This window comes from Elephas maximus, chromosome 16 (genome assembly GCF_024166365.1).
Source record: "Elephas maximus indicus isolate mEleMax1 chromosome 16, mEleMax1 primary haplotype, whole genome shotgun sequence".
Classification (NCBI taxonomy): domain Eukaryota; kingdom Metazoa; phylum Chordata; class Mammalia; order Proboscidea; family Elephantidae; genus Elephas; species Elephas maximus.
In genome coordinates this window covers 55006635-55027334 of record NC_064834.1, presented here as the reverse complement: position 1 = coordinate 55027334, position 20700 = coordinate 55006635, and the positions used below count along the sequence as shown (strand labels likewise).

General features: G+C 51.1%; 1 protein-coding gene across 2 annotated transcripts in view; it reads right to left on the bottom strand.

The window, feature by feature from the left end:
* Positions 1-20700, bottom strand: part of NEURL1 (neuralized E3 ubiquitin protein ligase 1) — a 74916-nt gene that overhangs the window by 3115 nt on the left and 51101 nt on the right. For both annotated transcript variants that reach the window (XM_049855850.1, XM_049855851.1), the window contains exons 2-4: positions 16852-17093; positions 16124-16445; positions 1181-1870 (exon numbers count right to left, since the gene is read on the bottom strand). In XM_049855850.1, coding sequence (XP_049711807.1) covers positions 1181-1870; positions 16124-16445; positions 16852-17093 — 1254 coding nt within the window. The remainder of the gene's footprint in view (positions 1-1180; positions 1871-16123; positions 16446-16851; positions 17094-20700) is intronic.

Genomic DNA, 20700 nt, shown 5'->3' with positions numbered 1-20700 from the left:
CAGCTCTCTGTTCCCACCTACAAGTTAGAGGACTGCTTCATGTTCTGTCTGGTCTGACTACATCAGCAGTCTCCAAACCAGCCCCCTGCCTAGAATCCCACCTCCCCAGGTATCCTTCATCTTCAGGGTTTCCTCATGCCAGCAAATAAAGTCGTCATCCCAGCCTAGCACAGGCCCTCAGGCCCTAACCTCACCCTCCTGCTCAGAGCCCTGTGCTCTCCATTCACACCCCGGAGGACCACTCACTTTCTCTTCCACACTGGAACCTTTGAAATGCTCTACACCATCTCCCACACTTGCTCTACATTCTTTCCCTCCTTCCTTGTCTCACTTCCTCTCCTACCTTGCTTTCCTTCTCTCTTTCCTTCAACAAATCCTTACTAAGGGCCTACCAGGCACAGTGTATACATAAAGCTGGGGACAAACTGACGCAGCCCTGCCTGGCTCTCAAAGAGTTAACTGTCCAGGGTGCCCTTTGGGGCTGTACTCAACCCCCTCCTCTGGGCAGCCTTGACTCCCTCAAACCATGACTATCTAGCACTGCCCAGCTTCATCACACACAGGAATCAAGAACCACAAGGCGGGGTGTTATTTGTTCTTTGCCCAGGAAGCCAGCTTTGCTTCCTCAGTTAAAAGGTGTGCTTCCTCAGAGCAGGAAATCCTATTCACCTGTGGCTCTCCCACAGGCTCTACCATAATGCCCCGCACACAAGGAGGTGCTCAATAAGATTCAACTCGCAACCATTCTGAGAGGCAGGAACCGTTATTCCTATTTTGGAAAAATGGAAATTGAGCCTGAAAAAGTTCATTGCTGGTGGAAGTTACTTTTTTTTCCCCTTTTTCAAGTGGCCTCTGGGGAGTGTGTATCTGGGCTGTTTATGCATCTGTGAAAATGTGGGTCAATCAGATCCCCAGGGTGCATCTAGGGAGAGTTGAGGGCCACTCTATTGCAAGATCGAGTACTGCTCAGAAATTACTTTCTCGGTCTGTGAATCCCTGGCCAGGCCATAATATGCTGGGGGAGGGGGAGGGTCGCCCTTTTTTTCCCTCACCCATCGGCCCCACCTCCCGCCTCCAGGAAAGACAAGACGCTGGGTCTCGAGGAGGGCAGGTGAGGGCCATCCTGGGGTGTCGGGGCCCCCGTCGGGGAAGGCCAGCGCACCCGCCGGGGGACACTCACCGAGAATGCGGATCTGCGTGACAGCCCCGTGCAGGCTGAAGAGCATCCAGAGCGGCTGCGAGACGTCCACGCACAGCTGCATGCCGGCGGCGGCGCCGTTGTGGCTGAGGTGCAGCTCGCCGTCGGCATTGACCACCAGGCCCAGGATGTCGCCGCTGTGCAGGGGCCCCGGCACGCGGCACACGGCCCAGAACTCCTTACGGTCCACCAGGGCCTCGGGGCTGAAGGGCAGGTCCGCTGGCCGCAGCGTGCCAGGGTCGCACGTGGTGACGCCGAAGGAGAGCGCGCCGGGTCGCGCGCCGCCCGAGCGCGTGACCTTGACGAAGATGGTCTCGGCCACGCGCACGGGCCGGCTGGTGAAGACGAGCGCGCGCTCGTCGCGCCCGTGCTCCAGGCGCGCCACCGTCTGCTCGTCCAGGATGCGGACGTGCGCACCGGCGCGCAGCGCGTGGAAGCGCAGGTCGCCGTCGAGCTGCGCGGGCAGCGCGCGGCTGTGCTGCGAGTTGAGCGAGTTCTGCGGGATGGGGCAGCCGGCGGCCGGCGCGCCCTCGTCGCCGTCGGCGCCCGGCATGTTGAGGTCGCACAGGCTCACAGAGAGTCGCGCCTCGTCCGCCTCTCGCCGCAGCGACGGCCGCCGCAGGGCGGTGAAGGAGCGCGGCCGCAGGCAGTCCGGGAGCACCAGCTCGCTGTCTGCGGGCCCGGAGCACGAGGAGCCGGCGAGGGGAGGGAGGGGAGAGAGACAGAGCGACCGTCAGACGGGAGGACCCACCGGGCTGTTTGCCGGGGTGGGAGGGGGGCGCAGTGGGGGACGCTGCTTTGAGGGTGTTCAGCCCCCTGCATTCTTTCTCTTCCTATTTTTAAAGTACGCACCGCTAAAACACCGAATTTTTAGTGGCCTAGAAAATGGTTATGACGTAACATTAATGTGAAAAGGCAGACTACCGGGTTGTGCAGGACATTTAACTGTTTAAGCAAAGGAGTAAGACCTGGAAGACACCAAAATTAAAAACATATACCCAAACAAACACCCAGTGCCGTCGAGTCGATTCCGACCCATAGCGACCCTATAGGACAGAGTAGAACTGCCCCACAGAGTTTCCAAGGAGCGCCTGGCGGATTTGAACTGCCGACCCTTTGGTTGGCAGCCGTACCACTGTAACTGCTATGCCACCAGGGTTTCCTAAAAAAAATTATATATATATATATAATTGCTTCTAAATAGGAAGCTTACAGATGCTTTCTTTGTACGTGTGTTTATTGTCCTATTTTCTACAATAAGCGTTATTTCTCTGCGTATATACACTTTTCTTTTAAACCCTTGGGCCTTTCTCTTTATTCCCAGCACCTAGAAGAGTGCCACGCACTTAGTAGACACTCAGTAAATATTTGTTCATGGATTGATGACATCCTAACACTAAACCAAAAATCCAAACCCACTGCCATCGAGTCGATTTCCTATAGGGCAGGGTAGAACTGCCCCATAGAGTTTCCCAGGAGGACCTGGTGGATTCAAACTGCCGACCTTTCGGTTAGCAGCCTTAGTTCTTAAGCACTACACCACCAGGGTTTCCATGCTAACACTACAAAAAGGGGAGGCCAAAATGAACCCACCTCCCAGAGCCTCTCTGCACAAATTCTCTCATCCAGTCCTAACAGCTACCTTTTGAGCTTATTGCTACCTGAGGGCATTGAGGCTGAGAGAAGTGAAGTAAACTTATCCAAGACTTCCTTTTGAAGTGACTTAGCTGGGAATCAAACCTTTTCTCTTTTGAATCACACAAATAAAATAAACTCCTTGTAGAAAATACAGTTCAGCACAAAAAAAAAAAACACCTATTATGCCACCACCCAGAGAAAAGCACTATTAATATTTGAATTATGACCTTTCAGACTTTTTCAATGTAGCTTTTGTTGTTATTTTTCTTTTTTAATGGTGTTATCCTATACAAATGCCTGTAGTTTCCACACTTGATCTTAGCCAAAAGGCCTAGAAGTGATAAACACCAGTGGTTTTTAACCTTTTATGAGTAACAAATCGCTTTGACAATCCGATGATAATTTCAACCTCTCTCTCTAGAAAAACGTATTCTCACCAAATTCTGAGGATAATTTCACAGCATGTCTGATTCACATGAAGCCCATCCACAGGTGTGGACCCCAGGCTTAGAACCTTACCATACAGGTTTCCTTTTCCACAATGAGCATTTTCCACTTACTATGTCCTAAGCACCTTGCCAACACCGTATCTTTTTTTTAATGGCTGTGTTATATCCTGTTTTATGGAGTCCTGTAATTTATGAGTAATCACCCTGTGCCATGAATTACCCTGCATGTCACCCTTAAAGCAGCCCACAGAGGTGGTCCATTTTACAGATAAAGCTCAGAGATGTTATGTGACAAGCATCAAGTGACAGATTCAGGATCGAAGCAAGGTCTGTCCAACTCCTGACACTACATTCTTCACTTCTAGGCCCTGCTTGTTTACTGAACCCTGCTGCTACCCCACCGCCCAGTTGAAGTCTCCTAATTTGGCTGGTGCCCACCCCTGGACCAACCCTTCCCCAGGAGCCTTGTCTCCAAGCCTCTCCAAGGGAGAATCTGTCCCTATCCCCAAAATCCTCCCTTGCTTTCTCTCGAGGAGCTGGGTAAGGGGGTCAGGGCTTGTGTGTGACATTGAAGCCTGGAATCTGGTCTGGTGGTGGCGGCAGAGCCCATCATTCAGTTCCAGCTAAACTTAGTCTCTAAAGCACCCCCTGCATTTGCTCTCCTCCCCCCTTCCCGCCTCCTTCCGGAACTGTTGTCTGGGGCAAGGCAAGGTGAGGGTGCTGGGCCCTCCCCCAAGCCTCCCGCCCCTCAGGAGAAGCCTCCTGGGGCCTGGCTGGTTGGGGTTTCCCGGCAACATGCTTGGCGGGGAGGAGGGAGTCGACCGGAAAATGTGATTATTCCAGGGAATTGACTCAGTGACAGCGACGGTGCAGAGAGGCTGGGAGGCTGCGGAGAGGCAAGGAGGGCCTGTGCAGGAGGGGGATGCGTTGAGACAAGGGTAGGGAGCCAGGGAGGGCCTGTGGGCTGACCTGGAACCTGGGAACAGCCCCTGCTCCCCCACTCTTCAGGGATTCCAGACATTGGCCCTTGGAGAATTTAGAAGGCTGGAAGCAGAGAGGGAAGGACAGCAGGATGAGGAGGGAAAAAGGAGTGCAGAGATGCCCAGCCAGAGACACCCACAGGCCCACAGGCACCTACATAGGCACCCCGTAGCTTCGCCTCCACACACATACCCTCAGGACAACCAATCCAGAGCCTGCAGAGGTGGGCAGAACTTCAGCACAGATTTCTTTTTGGGGCTTGATGTGAGCTACCTGCCTCTCTGCCCCTTCAGGAGTCCTTTTCTTGAAAACTCCCACTAGCAGGTGCTCACTACTTCCCAAGGCAGCCTATTCCATTATCTTAAACTGAAATCTACCTCCCTGTATTTATATTGTACCCACTAACTACCTCTGGAGCCCTGGTGGCACAGTGGTGAAGCATTAGGCTGCTAACCAAAAGGTCAGCAGTTGGAACGTACCAGCCTCTCCTTGGAAACTCTATGTGACAGTTCTCCTCCGTCCTATTAGGGTCACTATGAGTTGGAATCAACTCTAGGGCAACGGGTTTGTTTTTAACTACCTCTAGGGCTGCCTCTCAATCACATATTGAAGACGACTCTCCTCAGGGAATCCTCAGGCTCCTCACACGCCTTCCTACCTCTTAGACAATGAAGAGAACTAGACTTGAAACTGCAAATATGCCCTGACCAGCCCAGGGAACAGGGTGGCCATCACCTCCCTATTGTATACATTAACCCATTGCCGTCGATCAATTTCGACTCATAGTGACCCCAGAGGACAGAGTAGAACTGCTCCATAGCGTTTCCAAGGCTGTAATCTTTACAGAAGCAGACTACCGCATCTTTCTCCCACCCAATGGCTGGTGGGTTTGAACTGCTGACTTTTCATCTAACAGCTGAATGCTTAACCATTGTACCACCAGGGCTCCTTTGATATATATATTTCTAGTAATGCAACCTAAGAGTAGTTTAGTTCTTTTTTTTTTTTAAAGTAACCAAAATCCACATACTGGTAGGTAGGATAGGAGCATAGTTAAATGCGAGGACTTTGAGGTTATCAGACTGGGTTCAAATCCTGACTCTGTCATTTCCTGGCCGTATGACCTTGAACAAACAGCTTAACCCCTCTGGGTCTCTCCTCTTCAGCAGGAAATCAGCATGTACTCGTTTATCTGTATTCTAGTCCTCCGCTTAGAATGGTTGCTGTGAAGAATAAATGGATTAAGGTACATACGGCACCTAGTAGAGTACCTGGCACAGCATAAATGAGAAAAATCAGTAGAGTATCTGGCACAGCATAATTACCAGCTTAATATGAGCCATTCTTATCATTATTATCATGGAAGCGAGGATGGTGAGACTCCTTTGGCCACGTTACCAGGAGGTAAAGCAGAGGGTCGGCGAAAAGGAGGAAGACCCTCGATGACATGGACTGACACAACGGCTATAACAATGGGCTCAAACATAGCAACAATTGTGAACGTGGTGCAGGACCTGGCAGTGTTTTGTTCTGTTGTACATAGGGTCGCTGTGAGTCGGAATCGATTCAACAGCACCTAATAACAACATTATCATTTAGATGCCATATGGTTCAGAAGGAAGTGCATGTGAGCTTTGGGGCGATACAGATTTGGGTGTAAATCTCCAACCCAGCACTTGTCTTCTTGGCTGTTGGGCAAAAAACTTTCCTCCCAGCCTCAGACCTCTCACTTAGAGAGCAGGCAGGGATAATAATGCCTGCCTTGTGGTATGGCTTCGGGGATCAGAGATAGAGTGGGAAGGATCTGGGACCTAGAAGGTACTTGATAAACTCAGGTATTAGTGTTTGCCAGGTTGAGTTTGTCAACTAAATTTAGAACCACCTGTAAGCAGGCAATTGACTTTTTCAACCTTTATGCAGGACTATCAGTCATGATGGCACCCAGGAAGTATTCACTGAGTGAAACTACTGCCTAAAGACTGGGAGGGAGAAGCTAAAAAGTGGAGATAAAGGAGAAAGAAGGAAGGAGAAACAGCGGGCATGGAGACAGAGGAGAAGGGGGTAGGAAAATGACCCCTTTGGCCTTGCTTGAAATATTGCTGGAGTTATGAGGGGAGGTACAGGAGATGCTGGGAAACAGCTAAAAACAGAATCCCTGGGGCCAGTGTCCAGCCCAAGTATGCCTTCTGTCCCACCCCCTCTACCCCTTAGGGTCAGGAGCAGCTGCAGGCAGCCAGCAAGCTCCAAAATAGCCCTCCCATCAGTGGACCCAGCTTTGCTGGGCCCTGAAATAGATGAAACCTGAGCTGGAGGAGCTGGCTGGAGAGCCCTCCACAGAAAAGACAGCAAAGGTCACAGCTGAGTGAACTGTCACCAAGTTGGAGGTCAGGGAAGGGATCAGGCCCCCAAAGCCATGGGAGAATACCATAGGACCAACTCCAGGGAAGGACTGAGCCCTGGGGTCAGCTGGGAAAAACCAGATGAGCAACCTGTGTCCCCAAGCAGTGCGGTGGCCCCACGTTTGGAAGCAACAAGTTATGTAATCTGTGACTGGGACACATGGCTGCCTGCATTAGAGTATGATGGGGGGAGGGGCGGCACAAGACAGTGGGGAGAGCCTGCTAAGCTGGCTCCCCTCACGTGCCCCTTCTCTCAGGAAGGAAATTGTCAGTCTTCAGCTCCTGCCTATTCTGGCCCCTGGTGGGGCTCTACAAATACCTTGGACCAGGGCAGAAGTAGCCTGGTCCTGTAAGGGCAGGGCAGCAGGGCCAGGTGTTTCCTCCCTTAGGGGAGGCTTTGAGGGTAGGTAGGCATCTCCCTGGTGGTTCGCCCACTCACTGACCTACTGTGTGCCCAGCCCTAAATCCTGGGGAGCCAGCAACCCGTGGAAGGGTCAATGCTTAGAGGCATGAAACTACTTGAATACAATTTAGTTATAAGGTTCTTGGCGAGATCATGCTAGATGGGATCTGAGAAGTGAACTAGGAAGTCCAACCATCCTGGCTAAATTCTCACTCTCCTTGGCTAGGATGCTCCAGGGAAGCTCACCACCTCCCAAATATACCATCCCCTGTCTTTGAACAGCTATGACTGTTAGAAAAATTCTGCTTGTCTTGATCCACAATGTATCCTAGAGCCACACTTTGGGGCCCCCTCTGAGTCTTCTCCTCTTTAGGATAAATATCCCCTGACCTCCAGCAGAGGCTGAGGCCCCTCCCTAATTCACAGCGGGTCAGGGAAGGCATCTTAGAAGAAACAAGATTTGATCTGGGCCCTAAAGGACAGGAGGGTTTGGACTGACAGAAGCAAGAGTGAACCTGGGGTAGAAAACTGCATTAGCAAATGCCTGGAACACAGGGTGAGCAAGCGGGGGGTGGGGGGGGGATGGTGGGGGGAGAAGGGAAGAGAAGAGGCAGCGGCTATAAGGCAGGAGAGGAGGGGGAAGGCCAACCTGAGGCAGGCACTGGGGCCTTGCCGACCAGAGAGGCACCCAGCCCTGCCACCTGTTGCCAGCCAGTCCTGGGAAACTGAGGCAGGCCTGGACACTGGCAGAGGGGCATTAGGAGCATGAGGGATTCCTTCAAAGCAGGGTCTGCCATCAGGCTGCAAGTCTTGTTTGTTTAGACTCTCACATCCGGAGCGCTGGGTAATCTTTAACCATGGGTCAGCCTGCAGCCTCCAGGCCGCCTGCCGGGTATCTGCCTGCTGTTTAGAAGGCGCTGCCAGCCCATTTACTGTCCCCATAAACATCCTCCTGCTGGTCCACATCTGGCATGGGGTGGGGGAAGGAGTCAGGGAGGGAGGGTACACGGCTTGAGCGGGCGAGGGGTTTCTCCACCTCTCTGGGCAATACCCTGAAACCCACACCCACCTCTACCATCTCGCTGTAAACCCGACCATGGGAAAGCTGGGAGAAATATGCTTTCCGAGGCTCCTAGAGGGACGGGTGGAATATTCCAGAATCACTAGGAGTCACAGATGCTCACATTTATATAGACATAGATTCTCAGAATCAGCTGGTGTACTGGTTCTCAAATATGTGCGTGTGTGTGTGTGTATTCCAAAAGCAGTAGAATTCTTTTGACCAATGGAATCAAAAGCTCTTGAAGTCTAGGAAATGAGCACAGAGCCCTGCCCACTTGCCCTCCCTCTGCACTTCTCAGCTGCCTCAGAGAGGCCTCTGTGGAACCCCAGTATTCCAAGGAACCCAGTTGGAGATGCAGTCTCAAGAACCGATTTCAATTACATGGTTTTACTTTCGTCCTGATTCGGGGCTTTGCGTACAGGCTCCCTCTTCTAGTTGGAGGACTGGCTCAGGGCATTTTTTTTTTTTTTTTGATGGTGCTTTTAAATTAGGTATTCTTCTAAACCTACAGGCAATAAACTTTCCCATTTGTATAAACGCTTGTATATAACTGTGAGCCCCACAAGCTTCCTGTGAGGTAAGTGGGGCAGGTATAATTATGCCCAAAAAACAGATGAGGAGGTTGTGGCAGAGAGGCTGAGAAACTTGCCCAAAGCTAGTGAGTGGCCAAGTCAAGTCTCAATTCAGTCAGGTCTCCTGCTTCTGACATGAGGGCTTTGTCCTCAAAACTGCAAGGTCCTACTCTTCCCCTACGCACATATACCCACCAACCTGGGATCTACAGATCTCTCAGAGGGCCCCAGAAATGTATCTTGAGCCAAAGAGATACTAGGCAGAACTGTAAGAAATTGCCGTTTTGAGATTAAAAATGGTCCGGTATTGGCAATTTCAATACGGTTCAATTTTATATGTTCATTCTGGTAGAAAGTTAAAGTGCACCTTGAACAACAGGACCAGACACAGGCCCCAGGAGCCTTCAGGGAACTATGCGGCAGGCAGACCCACCCTGGTCACTGAATTGGGGACCCTGGGCACCTCACCGCCTCTCTTCCCTGTACTAACGCTGCAGGCCCCCAGCAGCCTCTCTGTGCTCTCCACACATTGCCCAACATGCAGGCTGATCCCTGAAGCCTTAAACTCTGGTTAGCTCTGTTCTGGGAGACATAGGGAGGCCACAGTCCCCATCTCTGGGGACTATCCAAACTTAATAGGGAGACAAGATGGACTCATATCCAGGGAAGCTGAGAGGCAATGTAGCCCAGGCTCCTGGGCTCAAACCCAGCGGTGTGACCAACTACCAGCTGTGTGACCTTGAGCAAATTACGGAACCTTTCTGAGTCTCCATTTCCTTTTCTATGAAATGCATACAATAATAAACTTTTTTAGGGTTGATGTGAGGATAAAATGAAGTAAAGCACATGAAAGCCCTAATACAGAGCCTGGACACATAGTAAGCGTTCAGTAAATTACAGAGAGAAATATATAAGCAATATATACAATAGAGAGATGATTATACTATGTACAAAGAGGGCTTAGGGTGTTTTCTTAAGCAGCAGGACAGTACATGATGGAGAACTGCTTATACCACTTAGACCTCCACATGCATCAGGCACTGAGGAGAAAGGGTCATTGAAGACAGGAGAGGCCAGAGAAGGCTTCCTAGAGGAGGAGAAGGTTGGTATAGAGCCCTGATATTGTTGATAGAATTTGGGGTCAGCAGAAGGGAAGTGCCTGGAATAGCCTCTGACATAGGAACAACAATTTTTTTTTAATTAAGAAGAAATTAAAATTATCAGAGAAGAAGAAATCATGATCAGCATCTTCGACTCTTTCTTCATCTCAAGAGCTAGGCTCAGGCTCTTTAAACTAATATTTGCCTCTCAGTCCCTAGCAGGCACAACTGAGAGTAAATATTGGTTTAGCCTGGGAAGTGGAAGCCCCAGATGGCAGTGTGGCCCTTGGCCGGGGACCGCTCACGCTGCCAGTGCCACCAAGATGGGGCACGCCCAGGACAGGGGACCTGATGCAGAGGCCTCATCTCCGAACGGGCCTGGGTACCTCTTTGCGGGGCTGGCCCGACACCCAGAGAATTGGCCCAGCAGCAGCTTGGCCCTCAGGAAACTACCCAGAAAGTCTCCGTCCATCTCTCTCCTCCGTAGGCTGGTGCGGGTCTTCTACCAAGACCTGGGAACCTGTCTGTAGGCAGGGGCAAAGACCAGGGGCAAAGCAGAGCGTCACAGGCCCTTGGGAGCCCATCTCATGCCCTCCTAATGCTCCTGTGGGTTCAGCCACTACCACGGTGATATGCCAACAGGCCCCCACTTGCTGACCTTATCCGCAGATCAGCCTGAAAGATCTGAATTCCAGACCCAGCCTGGCTTCTGACCCACTGAGAGGGTTTAGGCAATTCTCTGGACCTCACATTTCCCCACTGTCACTCACAATTCCTCCTACTGAAGAGCCTGACAACACAGAAGCTGCTGGAAACTTTCTATTCCCATGGTTCCCTCCCCTGTGATGTGTGTGCACACCTATCCCCACAAGGCACCCGCTGCCTTTCCACTTCATCCTCTCTCCCCTTCCCTCGCCTTCCCAGGATGTTGTTGTGTGCTGTGGAGTCAATTCCAACTCATAAGAGATCCTATAGGACACAGTAGAACTGCCCACAGAGTTTCCTAGGCTGTAATCTTCATTGCAGCAGATCACCAGGTCTTTTCTCCCATGCAGTAGCTGGTGAGTTCAAACTGCCCATCAAGTGCTTAACCGTTACACCTCCTGGGCTCCCCTTCTGACTGCTAATTCTCACCTCTGCCTGCACATACCCCTCCACTGGCCTAAAATGTTCCTCCCCAACCAATACATTCTTTTCACCTCCCTTGGTTCCTGACTTGAAATTCATCTCCTATAGGAAGTCCTCCTGGATTGCTCCCCGCCTGCACCCCCAGTTTCACTCTTAGCCTACACTTAATTGCAGAACTGGATGTAGGCCACCTTGTAGCGGTATATGGAATGTTCCCCAGTGTAATCACTCTTAAGAAGAGAAGCTGGGTTTCCATGCTTTTGTTTCCCCAAGCCCCTACATAGTGCCCAGGCCCTGGTGGGCATAGAAGGGTGCTCAGGGGTGCCTTGTAAGTGAGCCTTGCCTCACCAGCCTGCTGCTAGCACCCATGGTTACTCTTCCTGTGCCAACATTTCTGAAAGGAGCAGGAAGACCTTGAAAAATTGGGATAGGAGCTTATCTCTGCAAGTATTAATCACCCCATAAAACTTGCGTTTATTTAGTTGCTGGCAGGTCCTTCTTCCTGGAGGTAGGAAGATGTTATTCTTGGAGATACCAGCCTGGGCTTGGGCCAGGGCACCCGAGGAAAGCGGGTGATCTGCGGCACTCCAGCATGTCACAGGTCACAGGGAGCCTGGAAGGGCTGAAGCTGGCCTGCTGGGGCCATGGATTAGGGTCAGGGCATTGGGGGCAGGCATGGGGTACATGCCCAGAGGCACCAGTCAGAGAGAGACACCAGCCCCTGCCTCCCCATCTGGGGAGATGGCCAATCCTTCCACGGCCAAGGTTTACCTCTATGGGCCAGGTGCCCCAGGAAGCCTCTGGTCTGAGGAGCAGATAACAGACCAGGTAGAATTTGGAAGCCTTTGGCCAAGGTTCCAGACAGAGGTGGGTGGGATGGGGGGCGGTGCAGGGAGGGCACAGGCTCAGCAAGAAATTCTTAAAGATCAGACACTGGTTTGGGGGACAATCACCCTAGGAAAGGCTGGCCTGTCCTCAGGGTCAACAAGACAGAAAGCTACTTTCCTCAGAAGAGAGAGAGGAACTTGGAAGTAGCAGCTGGGAAGGAAGACAGGAAAGTGAGAGGAGCCTGGGGAGCCTCAGCCAGTCAAGGGGCTGAGAAAGAAAGACCACCCATTCCCCACTCCCTGCCACAGGGGAGAAGGAAGAGAGAGGGAGCAGTGGAGAGAAAGACCCAGAAAGATACAGATGTCTCAAGGTGGCAGGCAATGGAAGGAGGCAGGAGAGATGGGAAGCAGGGAAGAGAGGAACAAGGAGAGGAAAGGAAATCAACCCAGAGACTGGTTAAGGCAGCTGGTAGGATCCCAGAGGGCAGGGCCGGGGAATGAGGGTTTAGCACAGCAAGGCCGCCTCACACCTCGGAAGATATCTTGGATGAACCTCTTTTTTTTTTTTTAACAAAACAAAATCAGTGTAGGAAGAACAAAATGAAGAGATATTTTAATCTGCTAATTGAATTTAGGGGCCATCATCAGTGTTTGAAAATGCCCAGGGATTATGGTGATTTATAGCTGGGATGGAAATCAGCTGAGGCCTTGGCCTTATTGGGTGTCCAAAAAGGAGTCTGCTGGGAAATCCAAATGCAACTGAAAATACCGTAGGAAAATCCATTTATAGTCAAACAGGGGGAATGGGGCCAGGCGAAGTCAGGCTGCCTGGGCTCTGGCCCCAGGGTGGGGGCCCTTCAAATTACTCTCCAGGCCTCTGAGGGTTAGAAGCCTCCTTTCACCTGGAATTTCTCCTTCATTTCCACTCACCCAGATCCTCCTGGAACTTGTAGGTTAAGCCTAAATCCCCTCTTCCAAGAAGACATCCTGGATTATATCCTCCTTCAGCTTCCTCTGGCCTCCTGCCTCCCTTAATGCCTAAACCCGCTGGGGGGTAGTGGGAAAGTCACTGCTTTTGGCATTTAGAAAACTCAGTTCAAGCCCCAGTTGTGCCACAGACCTACACAGGCAAGCTTCCACAGGCCTCAGTTTTCTCCCTGCCAAATGGGGATAAAAACCACTCACTCAGAGACTGCTGCTGGAGGGTTAAATGAGATTAACCAGATGGAAGTCATCTCTGGCAGATGGCAGGGATCCTATGACCACAGCTTTTAATGATTTACTGTCTTCTCTTAGGTTATGCCCTGATTGTGTCTTCAGTGTTTGCTTTGTCTCCGTAATTTCCCAGTGAGCCTGGGGCTGTCTGTGGGCAGGACTGGGTCTACTTCCACTCCCTACCCACTCACATTTTCCTTTATCCAGCAAGGCATCTGTTCTGCCATTCATCCATCCCAGCCCTCTTCCCTACCCACCCCGCAAATATCACTGACCATCCTCCACATGCCAGGCACGAGATCCCATTCTAGAGAGGAACCAGGATGGGTAAGGCACAGGCCCCTCCGTAAAGCCCTCACCATCTTGTGGGGGAAACAGACATCTGGATAGACTGAGGCACAGCCAATGCCTCAGTGCTGAGAGTGCAGGCACCATGTGGTGGACACCAAAGAAAGAGAACAGAATTCTGCCCAGGAAGGCTTCAGGGAGGAGGTGGCTTTCGAGCTGGGCCTTAAAGCCAGAATAGGATTTTGATCCTTGTGGGCTGTGGGGAAGGGCATTCCTGGCTTAGGGAAGACCAAGAATGTTGGCCTCACCTCCTTCAAACCTCCTGGGCAGAGCCCTGGGCCAAGTCATAGTATTCACAACCACTGTACAGATGATAAGACTGAGGCTCAGAGAAAAATTTCCAGACTGGAGCTCACACTCAAGTCTTGGAACCCCAAGTGATTGAAATGTCAGGCCCTAAGGATATCTGAGCAGTGGGAAGATGTTCACTTAACTGGAGGTTATGCATGTCCCACTCTAGGATGGGTGGGAATGACTGACAGCAGTTGATTATTGTCATGGATTGAATTACGTATCCCCACCAAATGTGTATCAACTTGGTTAGGCCATGATTTCCAGTAATGTGTAATTGTCCTCCATTTTGTGATTGTTTAATTTTATGTTAAGAGGGTTAGGGTGGGATTACTCAGGTCACCTCCCTGATCCAAAGTAAAGGGAGTTTCCCTGGGGTGTGCCCTGCACCATCTTTTATCTCTCAAGAGGTAAAAGGAAAGGGAAGCAAGCAGAGAGTAGGGGACCTCATACTACCAAGAAAGCAGTGCTGGGAGCAGAGCACACCCTTTGGACCTGAGGTCCCTGTGCTGAGATGTTCCCAGACCAAGGGAAGACTGATGATGAGGACCTTCCTCCAGAGCCAACAGGGACAGAAAGCTTTCCCCTGGAGGTGACACCCTGAATTTGGACTTGTAGCCTACTAGACTATGAGAGAATAAATTTCTCTTTGTTAAAGCCACCCACTTGTGGTATTTCTGTTATAGCAGCACTAGATGACTAAATCAATTACCAACTGTGGGTCAACTGCTTGACATGATCCTTCACAAGAACCCTGAAATAGTTATTATTATCCCCATTTTACAGATGAGGAAACTGAAGTCCCATGGATAGCACAGGGTGAGGCCAAGATCTGAGCTGGGTCTGTTGGACTTTACAGCCTGGGCGCATAACCCTTTATGCCTCTGACAGGTAGAAGCCCTGCAGGTGCACCCACTTCACAGAGGGAATGAAAAGCAGATAATCCTCTTCAGCTTGGGCTCCCTTCCTCAAGAGCTAACCCAGCAATAGCCTGGTTTGGGGCTCTTAACACGTTAATGTGAATGTAGAAACACTTTTATTGAGTTGGAAAACAGAAGGTTCCTGAAGTATTAGTTAATAAAAACAGCCCCCTAATGTCTGGAACTCAACAAACAGAAAGGCTTCTGACAATTACTCATTTGTTTGTTTTTATTTTTGCTGTCTTTTTACTCAAAAAAAAAATGTGCTTTGAAAAGAAGAGCTTCACTGTTTCTAGGCTCTAATGTCAGAAAAGAAAAAAAGTTTTTTAGCCACCTCCATGGCAGGGAAAGCGGGTAGGGATGGGAGATGGGAGAAAGGAGTATTGGTTGAGCATCTACTTGGTACCCAGGACCATGGGGGGCACTTTACTCACAGCCTCTTTAATTGCATTTAATTTCCCATCAACCCATTTTACAGATGAAGAAGCTGAGGCACATGCAGGCTTTGCATGAGGACAGAGCAAATTTACCAATGGGTTGGTTTACACCCACATTTTAAGTGTGTGTGCACACATACTCATGAATGCAAACACACTTGCTCACATGCACAAGTGTAGCAAGGTGGGAAGAATTCTAGGCTGGAAGTCAGGGGACCAGGGTTCTAGTCCCAACTCAGCCACCAACTCACTGTGTGACCCTCGGAAGCTTGAACCTCTTTGTGGCCCCTTCTAGCCCTGGCATTTTATGGTCCCATCTTTCTCTGCCTCCCTCTTCCCCCACTTGGTCAGGAAGCCTGATACCTCTGCAAGTCAGGCAGCCTTCTAACGCTCCTCATCCCCCCTACAGGAGGGCACTCTCACTTTCCTGAAACAGCCTTATGCTGAGGACCCAGGAGCCCCTGGAGGAGTCTTAAACCCCCACTAGTGCTTTTTTTTAGTGCTTTCTGCTCTCCCCTACAAAATGCACTAGGGTAGGGGTTGGAGCACAGCCTCCTGGGGGGCTGCAGAGCCTAAGTGTTAAGCATTCGTTTTGGAGTTGGACAGGCTCAGGGCTGAGGGACAGCTCTACCCCTTATCTGCTGTGTCTCCTGGGGCAGCAATTCAACCTCCCTGAGCTTGAGTCTCCCCTGTATGGATCTAATAATGGAATCTGTCTCCCAAGGTTGCTATGAGAATGGGCACTAACAAAGTAAGTACTCTATAAACTATTAAAAAAAAAAAAACTATAAGCACTCTATACATTATGGTTACAATGATTAATATTCATTACTTCCTGGGGGTGGAGGTCCTTAAGACTGCTGATTATGGTTTTGAAGGTTGTACACTGCTCAAGGGCATAGTCTGAGACAGTGAAGAGGGCAGACATCTCACCCAGGCTCCCTTTGTCAGAGCTGTGGGCCTGGAGAAAGGATGCACTCTGTGTTCCGCAGCTCACACAAAGGCTCTGGGGCTCCCATGCCCACCTGGCCCTGGACTGCTACCAGTTGCTGAGGGGCCCCCACACCTGATGGGACTGAGCAGTGTCAGATCACAGCACCTGGAGGCTGAGTAGTGTGCCCTAAACCAAAGGGGCCAGAGGGGATGGCACTCACCAAGCAGCTGGACGCCCTGCGTGAGGCCGTAGACGTCCACCAGGGCCCAGAGTGGGTCAGCCGTGCGGACCCCGTTGAAGAAGAGCATAGCAGTGGAGTCGTTGATGCGGTAGAAGACACGGCCCTTCTTGTCCACCCAGAAGGCAATGATGTTGCCCTCATTGGCAAACTCCTCAGGTAGCGCTTTGGCCCAGAAGCCACTCTGGGACACCAGGTCAGGGCAGGCGTACTTGGGCAGTGAGTCAGGGTGGATGCGGGATGGGTCCTTGCTTGTGAAGCCCAGTCGCAGGGCCCCGCTCCAGCAGCACTGCTTCTTGATGATCTGGGCAGGCAGAGGGCTGGCTCAGACAGCCTCCAGCCCAGCCCAGCCTCTGAACCCCCCATCAGTCAGACCAAGGGGAAGGAGTAGGCCCTTCCCTAAAGAACACCCTCGGACAGACTCCCAGCTCACCCACCAGGAAGCCTTCCCACCAGTCTGGTGAGAGCTAGTGGGTCCCATGGCCACTCTACTCCCCTGTTCCTTCTTGGTCACACAGGGAAGGTTGAGAAAGGAGAAGAGTAAGAAATAGGGAAGAGAAAGTAGGGGAATGAGGGAAGAGCAGAAGTGGCAGTAGAGAGGAAAGAGAAGGGGCAGGGTATAGTAATGGCAGTGACAGAAGGCAGTCATGAGGGAGAAAGCTCAGAGGCCCAGGGTAAGACAGTGATGGGCAGCAGGGAGGAGGTCCCACCTTCAGCCTGACTTGCTCGTAGATGAGGACCGGGCGGTTACTGAAGGTGATGGCATTGCAGAAGCTGGCCTGCCTCTTGACGGCCTTGTGGCTGAGGTCCATGAGGATCTGGGAGCCCTTGGTGTGTGGGTGGAAGAGCAATGGTGTAGCCGGAAGCCCACCACCGGACAGCACTGGAGGGCAGTGCTTCTGCTTGTGGTGGCATCGGTGGGAGGTGACAGGGAATGAGCCCCCAATGGAGTCTGCAAGGGAACAAACCACAGTGTCAGAGAACTTGATGGGTCCAAGAGCTGGGTCAGGGCCCCTGGGGAAGGGCAGAGAGCAGGGGCATAACCTCCCACCACCACCATCTATGATCGTCCTTCACCCACCACCTCCCACCACCACCATCTACCATCGTCCTTCACCCGCCACCTCACACCACCACCATCTACCACCATTCTTCACCCACCACCTACCACCACCATCTACCACCGTCCTTCACCCACCACCTACCACCACCACAATCTACCATTATCCTTCACCTGCCACCTATCACATCCATCGCCCACCACCTCCCACCACCACCATCTACCATCGTCCTTCACCCACCACCTACCACCACCACCACCATTATCCCTCACCCACCACCTATCATATCTTTCACCCACCACCTCCTACCACCACCATCTACCATCATCCTTCACCCACCACCTCCCACCACCACCATCTACCATCATCCTTCACCCACTACCTCCCACCACCACCATCTACCAACATCCTTCATCCACCACCTATAACATTCTTCACTCACCACCTCCCACCACCACCATCTACCACATTCTTCACCCACCACCTCCTACAACCATCAGCTATCACCACCATCCTTCACCCATTACCTCCCAGCACCACCATCATAATAAATCACCATTTACTACCATTGTCCACCACCAGTCACTGCCACTCACTACCACCATCTTTTATTCATTCACTTATTCTATTCAATAAATATTCATGATACATCTGTTGGATACCAGGTCCTGTCCTAGGCACTGGAGATACAGGTATGAAACATACATGGATCCTGTTCTCAAGATGCCAACAGTCCAGGAAGAGAGATAAGACATGGGCAGAATTGCACTACAAAAAAAGCAGAGAGTGATTTAATGGACACAGAACAACGGAAATAATGAAAATGTTCACGCATTGTGAAGAATGTAACCAATGTCACTGAATAATTTGTGTAGAAATTGTTGAATGGGAACCTAATGCTGTGTAAACTTTCACTGAAAACACACTAAAAATATTACTTAAAAAAGGCAGACAGTGATAAGTGCCAAAGGGACTACAGGCAGGTCACTTCTCAGGAAGGCTTCCTGGAGGAGGAGGAGACACTGGAGCTGGGCTGACAAGGCTCGTTCGTTGCAGGGGACATATAACCTTGGGGCTGCCATTTGATACCAGGAAGGTGGGTGGGGCCGGTTTCTGCATCATCAGCCCCAGAAACATGCCCTCACCCCCAGGTTCCTTCCTGCTGTACACTGCCGTGCCTGCACCATCTTGGACTCCAGTGGGTTCCGCTTCACCCAGACCTTCTACGCGGAAACTGAGATTTGTCTCAAGCACTCCTGGCTGGAGAGACACCGTGCCTTCTCTGCAGACAGCTCTGCCAGTTGCCATTGAGTCAAATCCAACTCATGGGAACCCCATGTGTATCAAAGCAGAACTGTGCTCCATAGGGTTTTCGATGGTTGTTTTTTGGAAGTAGATCATCAGGCCTTTCTTCCAAGGCACCTCTGGGTAGACTTAAACCTTCAACCTTTGGGTTAGCAGATGAGTGCATTAACTTTGCACCACCCAGGGGCGCCCCAGACAGCTCTACCACACCGCAAAATGGGATAGAGAATAGGCTTGATTCAGGAGAAGGCGCATGCAGTTGGCATCCAGGAGCCAGAGCAGGGAGGGAAAAGAACACTGGACTGGGTGTTAGGTGGCTTGCATCTGTCACTAGCTGGCTGTGTGACCTTGGGGATGTCACCCTCTCTAGCACAATGGATGGCCTCTGCCCTGTGGCTCTAAGGTGTATCATCAGAACTGGCAGCTTTAATACACAGTCTCAGGGGCTGAGGGCCCAGGTGGGGAGGTGTTTACTTCTTGCCCGAGATCTGTATCCTGTCTATCAGGAAGGGAAGTCCCCGGCCCATTCGGTCATCTTGAAGGAACAGAGGCATGGAGGATGGGGGCAGGGAGGTGAGGAGTGGAAAGCCACAAAATGTGACAGACACCTTCTGGGATATTTCCAATTCCGAGGCAGGAACTTAATAATGCAGAGAGTTCGATAGACTGGGACTGCACAGAGGCCTTCCACTCCCTAAGGGGATGGGGAGTTTCCCCAGGAAGGAGACCAGAAGAAAGGGAGGGAGAAGAGAGGGAGGGAGGAGAGAGGGAGGGAGGGATCCTGGGAGCAGGCTTGCTCAGACCCCTGTCTAGGCTGTGTTTGCATTGGTTTACTTTACTTTGCATCCTTGCTTCCTCCTTCCCAGAAGGGCCCCAGACATAGTCTCCGTAGCCCAGAGCCAGCGGGACACCTGTCCACGGGCCTCCAGGCCTCTCTGGAGCAGCTTGCTGTGGGTCAGGCCCATTGGGTGGACATAGCATGAGGAGGAGCTAGTCTTGGTCTTAGCCAAGGAGACAAGGCTGGAACCGTTAAACAGTACTCAGAGGCTCTGGAGAGCCTTCCTACTGTGAGGACTGGAATTGTTCAGAGGGAACCCAGACAGTCTGGGAAGGCTACCTTGAAGAAGCAGATGCCCCTCTGGGCAGAGGAGGTCATTCCAGGGAAGGGGACATTTCGGGAAAAGGGCAGAGGGTGGCACTGGCTACAGGATTCATGCCTAGAAAAGGTGCCCATTGGAGTCAGGCCAACTTCAGACACAGTTTGACCTTTGCTTTCCAAAAAATACCTACTGAGGAAAAGTAACATTATATATTATTTAGAGATACATAACCCAAAACCAAAAATCAAACCTGTTTCCATCGAGTAGATTCTGGCTCATAGCGACCTTACAGGACAGAGTAGAACTGCCCCATAGGGCTTCTGAGGAGCAGCTGGTAGATTTGAACTGCCCACCTTTTGGTTAGCAGTCATAGCTCTTAACCACTGTGCCGCCAGGGCTCCAAATTAAAGTGTAAAAGAAAAAGATACCTGCTGGGCAAATGGATGACAAATTGTGCTATATCTGTATAATAGACTACTACTCAGCAGTGAAAAGGATGACCTACTGATTTGCACAACACAGTGGACGAATTTCAAAGTAATCATGCTGTGTGAAAGAAGCCAACTGGACCAACAGTTCTCTTCAAAACCCCTTCTTCTCCTCCCCACCCTGTCCTAGTTTTATCAAATTCTAGAAAATACAAACTAAGCTGTAATGATTGAAAAGCAGGTTGGTGTTGCCTGGAGATGGTGGGGGGAGAGAGAGGGAATTACAAAGGGACATGAGGGAACATTTGGGGTTGATGGCTATGTTCATTATCTCGATTGTGGTGGTGCTTTCATGCGTGTATGTGTATGTCAAAACTCACCAAACTATACTCCTTAAATACATGCAGTTTTAGTGTACATCAATTATACCTCAATAGAGCAGATGTTTAAAAACCTGCTGGCCCCAGCAGCTGATTATAGCCGGGGCCTCCCTTCCACAGCACCTCCCCAGAATCCAAGGGCCAACTGCGAGGCCTCAGCTCCCTTCAAAGTACTTCCTCTTCTTCCCAGCCCAGCCCTGTTGGGGTACTGGGGCCCTCGGCAAAGGTCCAAGAAACACTAGCTCTGGGCCAATATGGTGGAGGAAACACCCAGGGGCCAAAGAC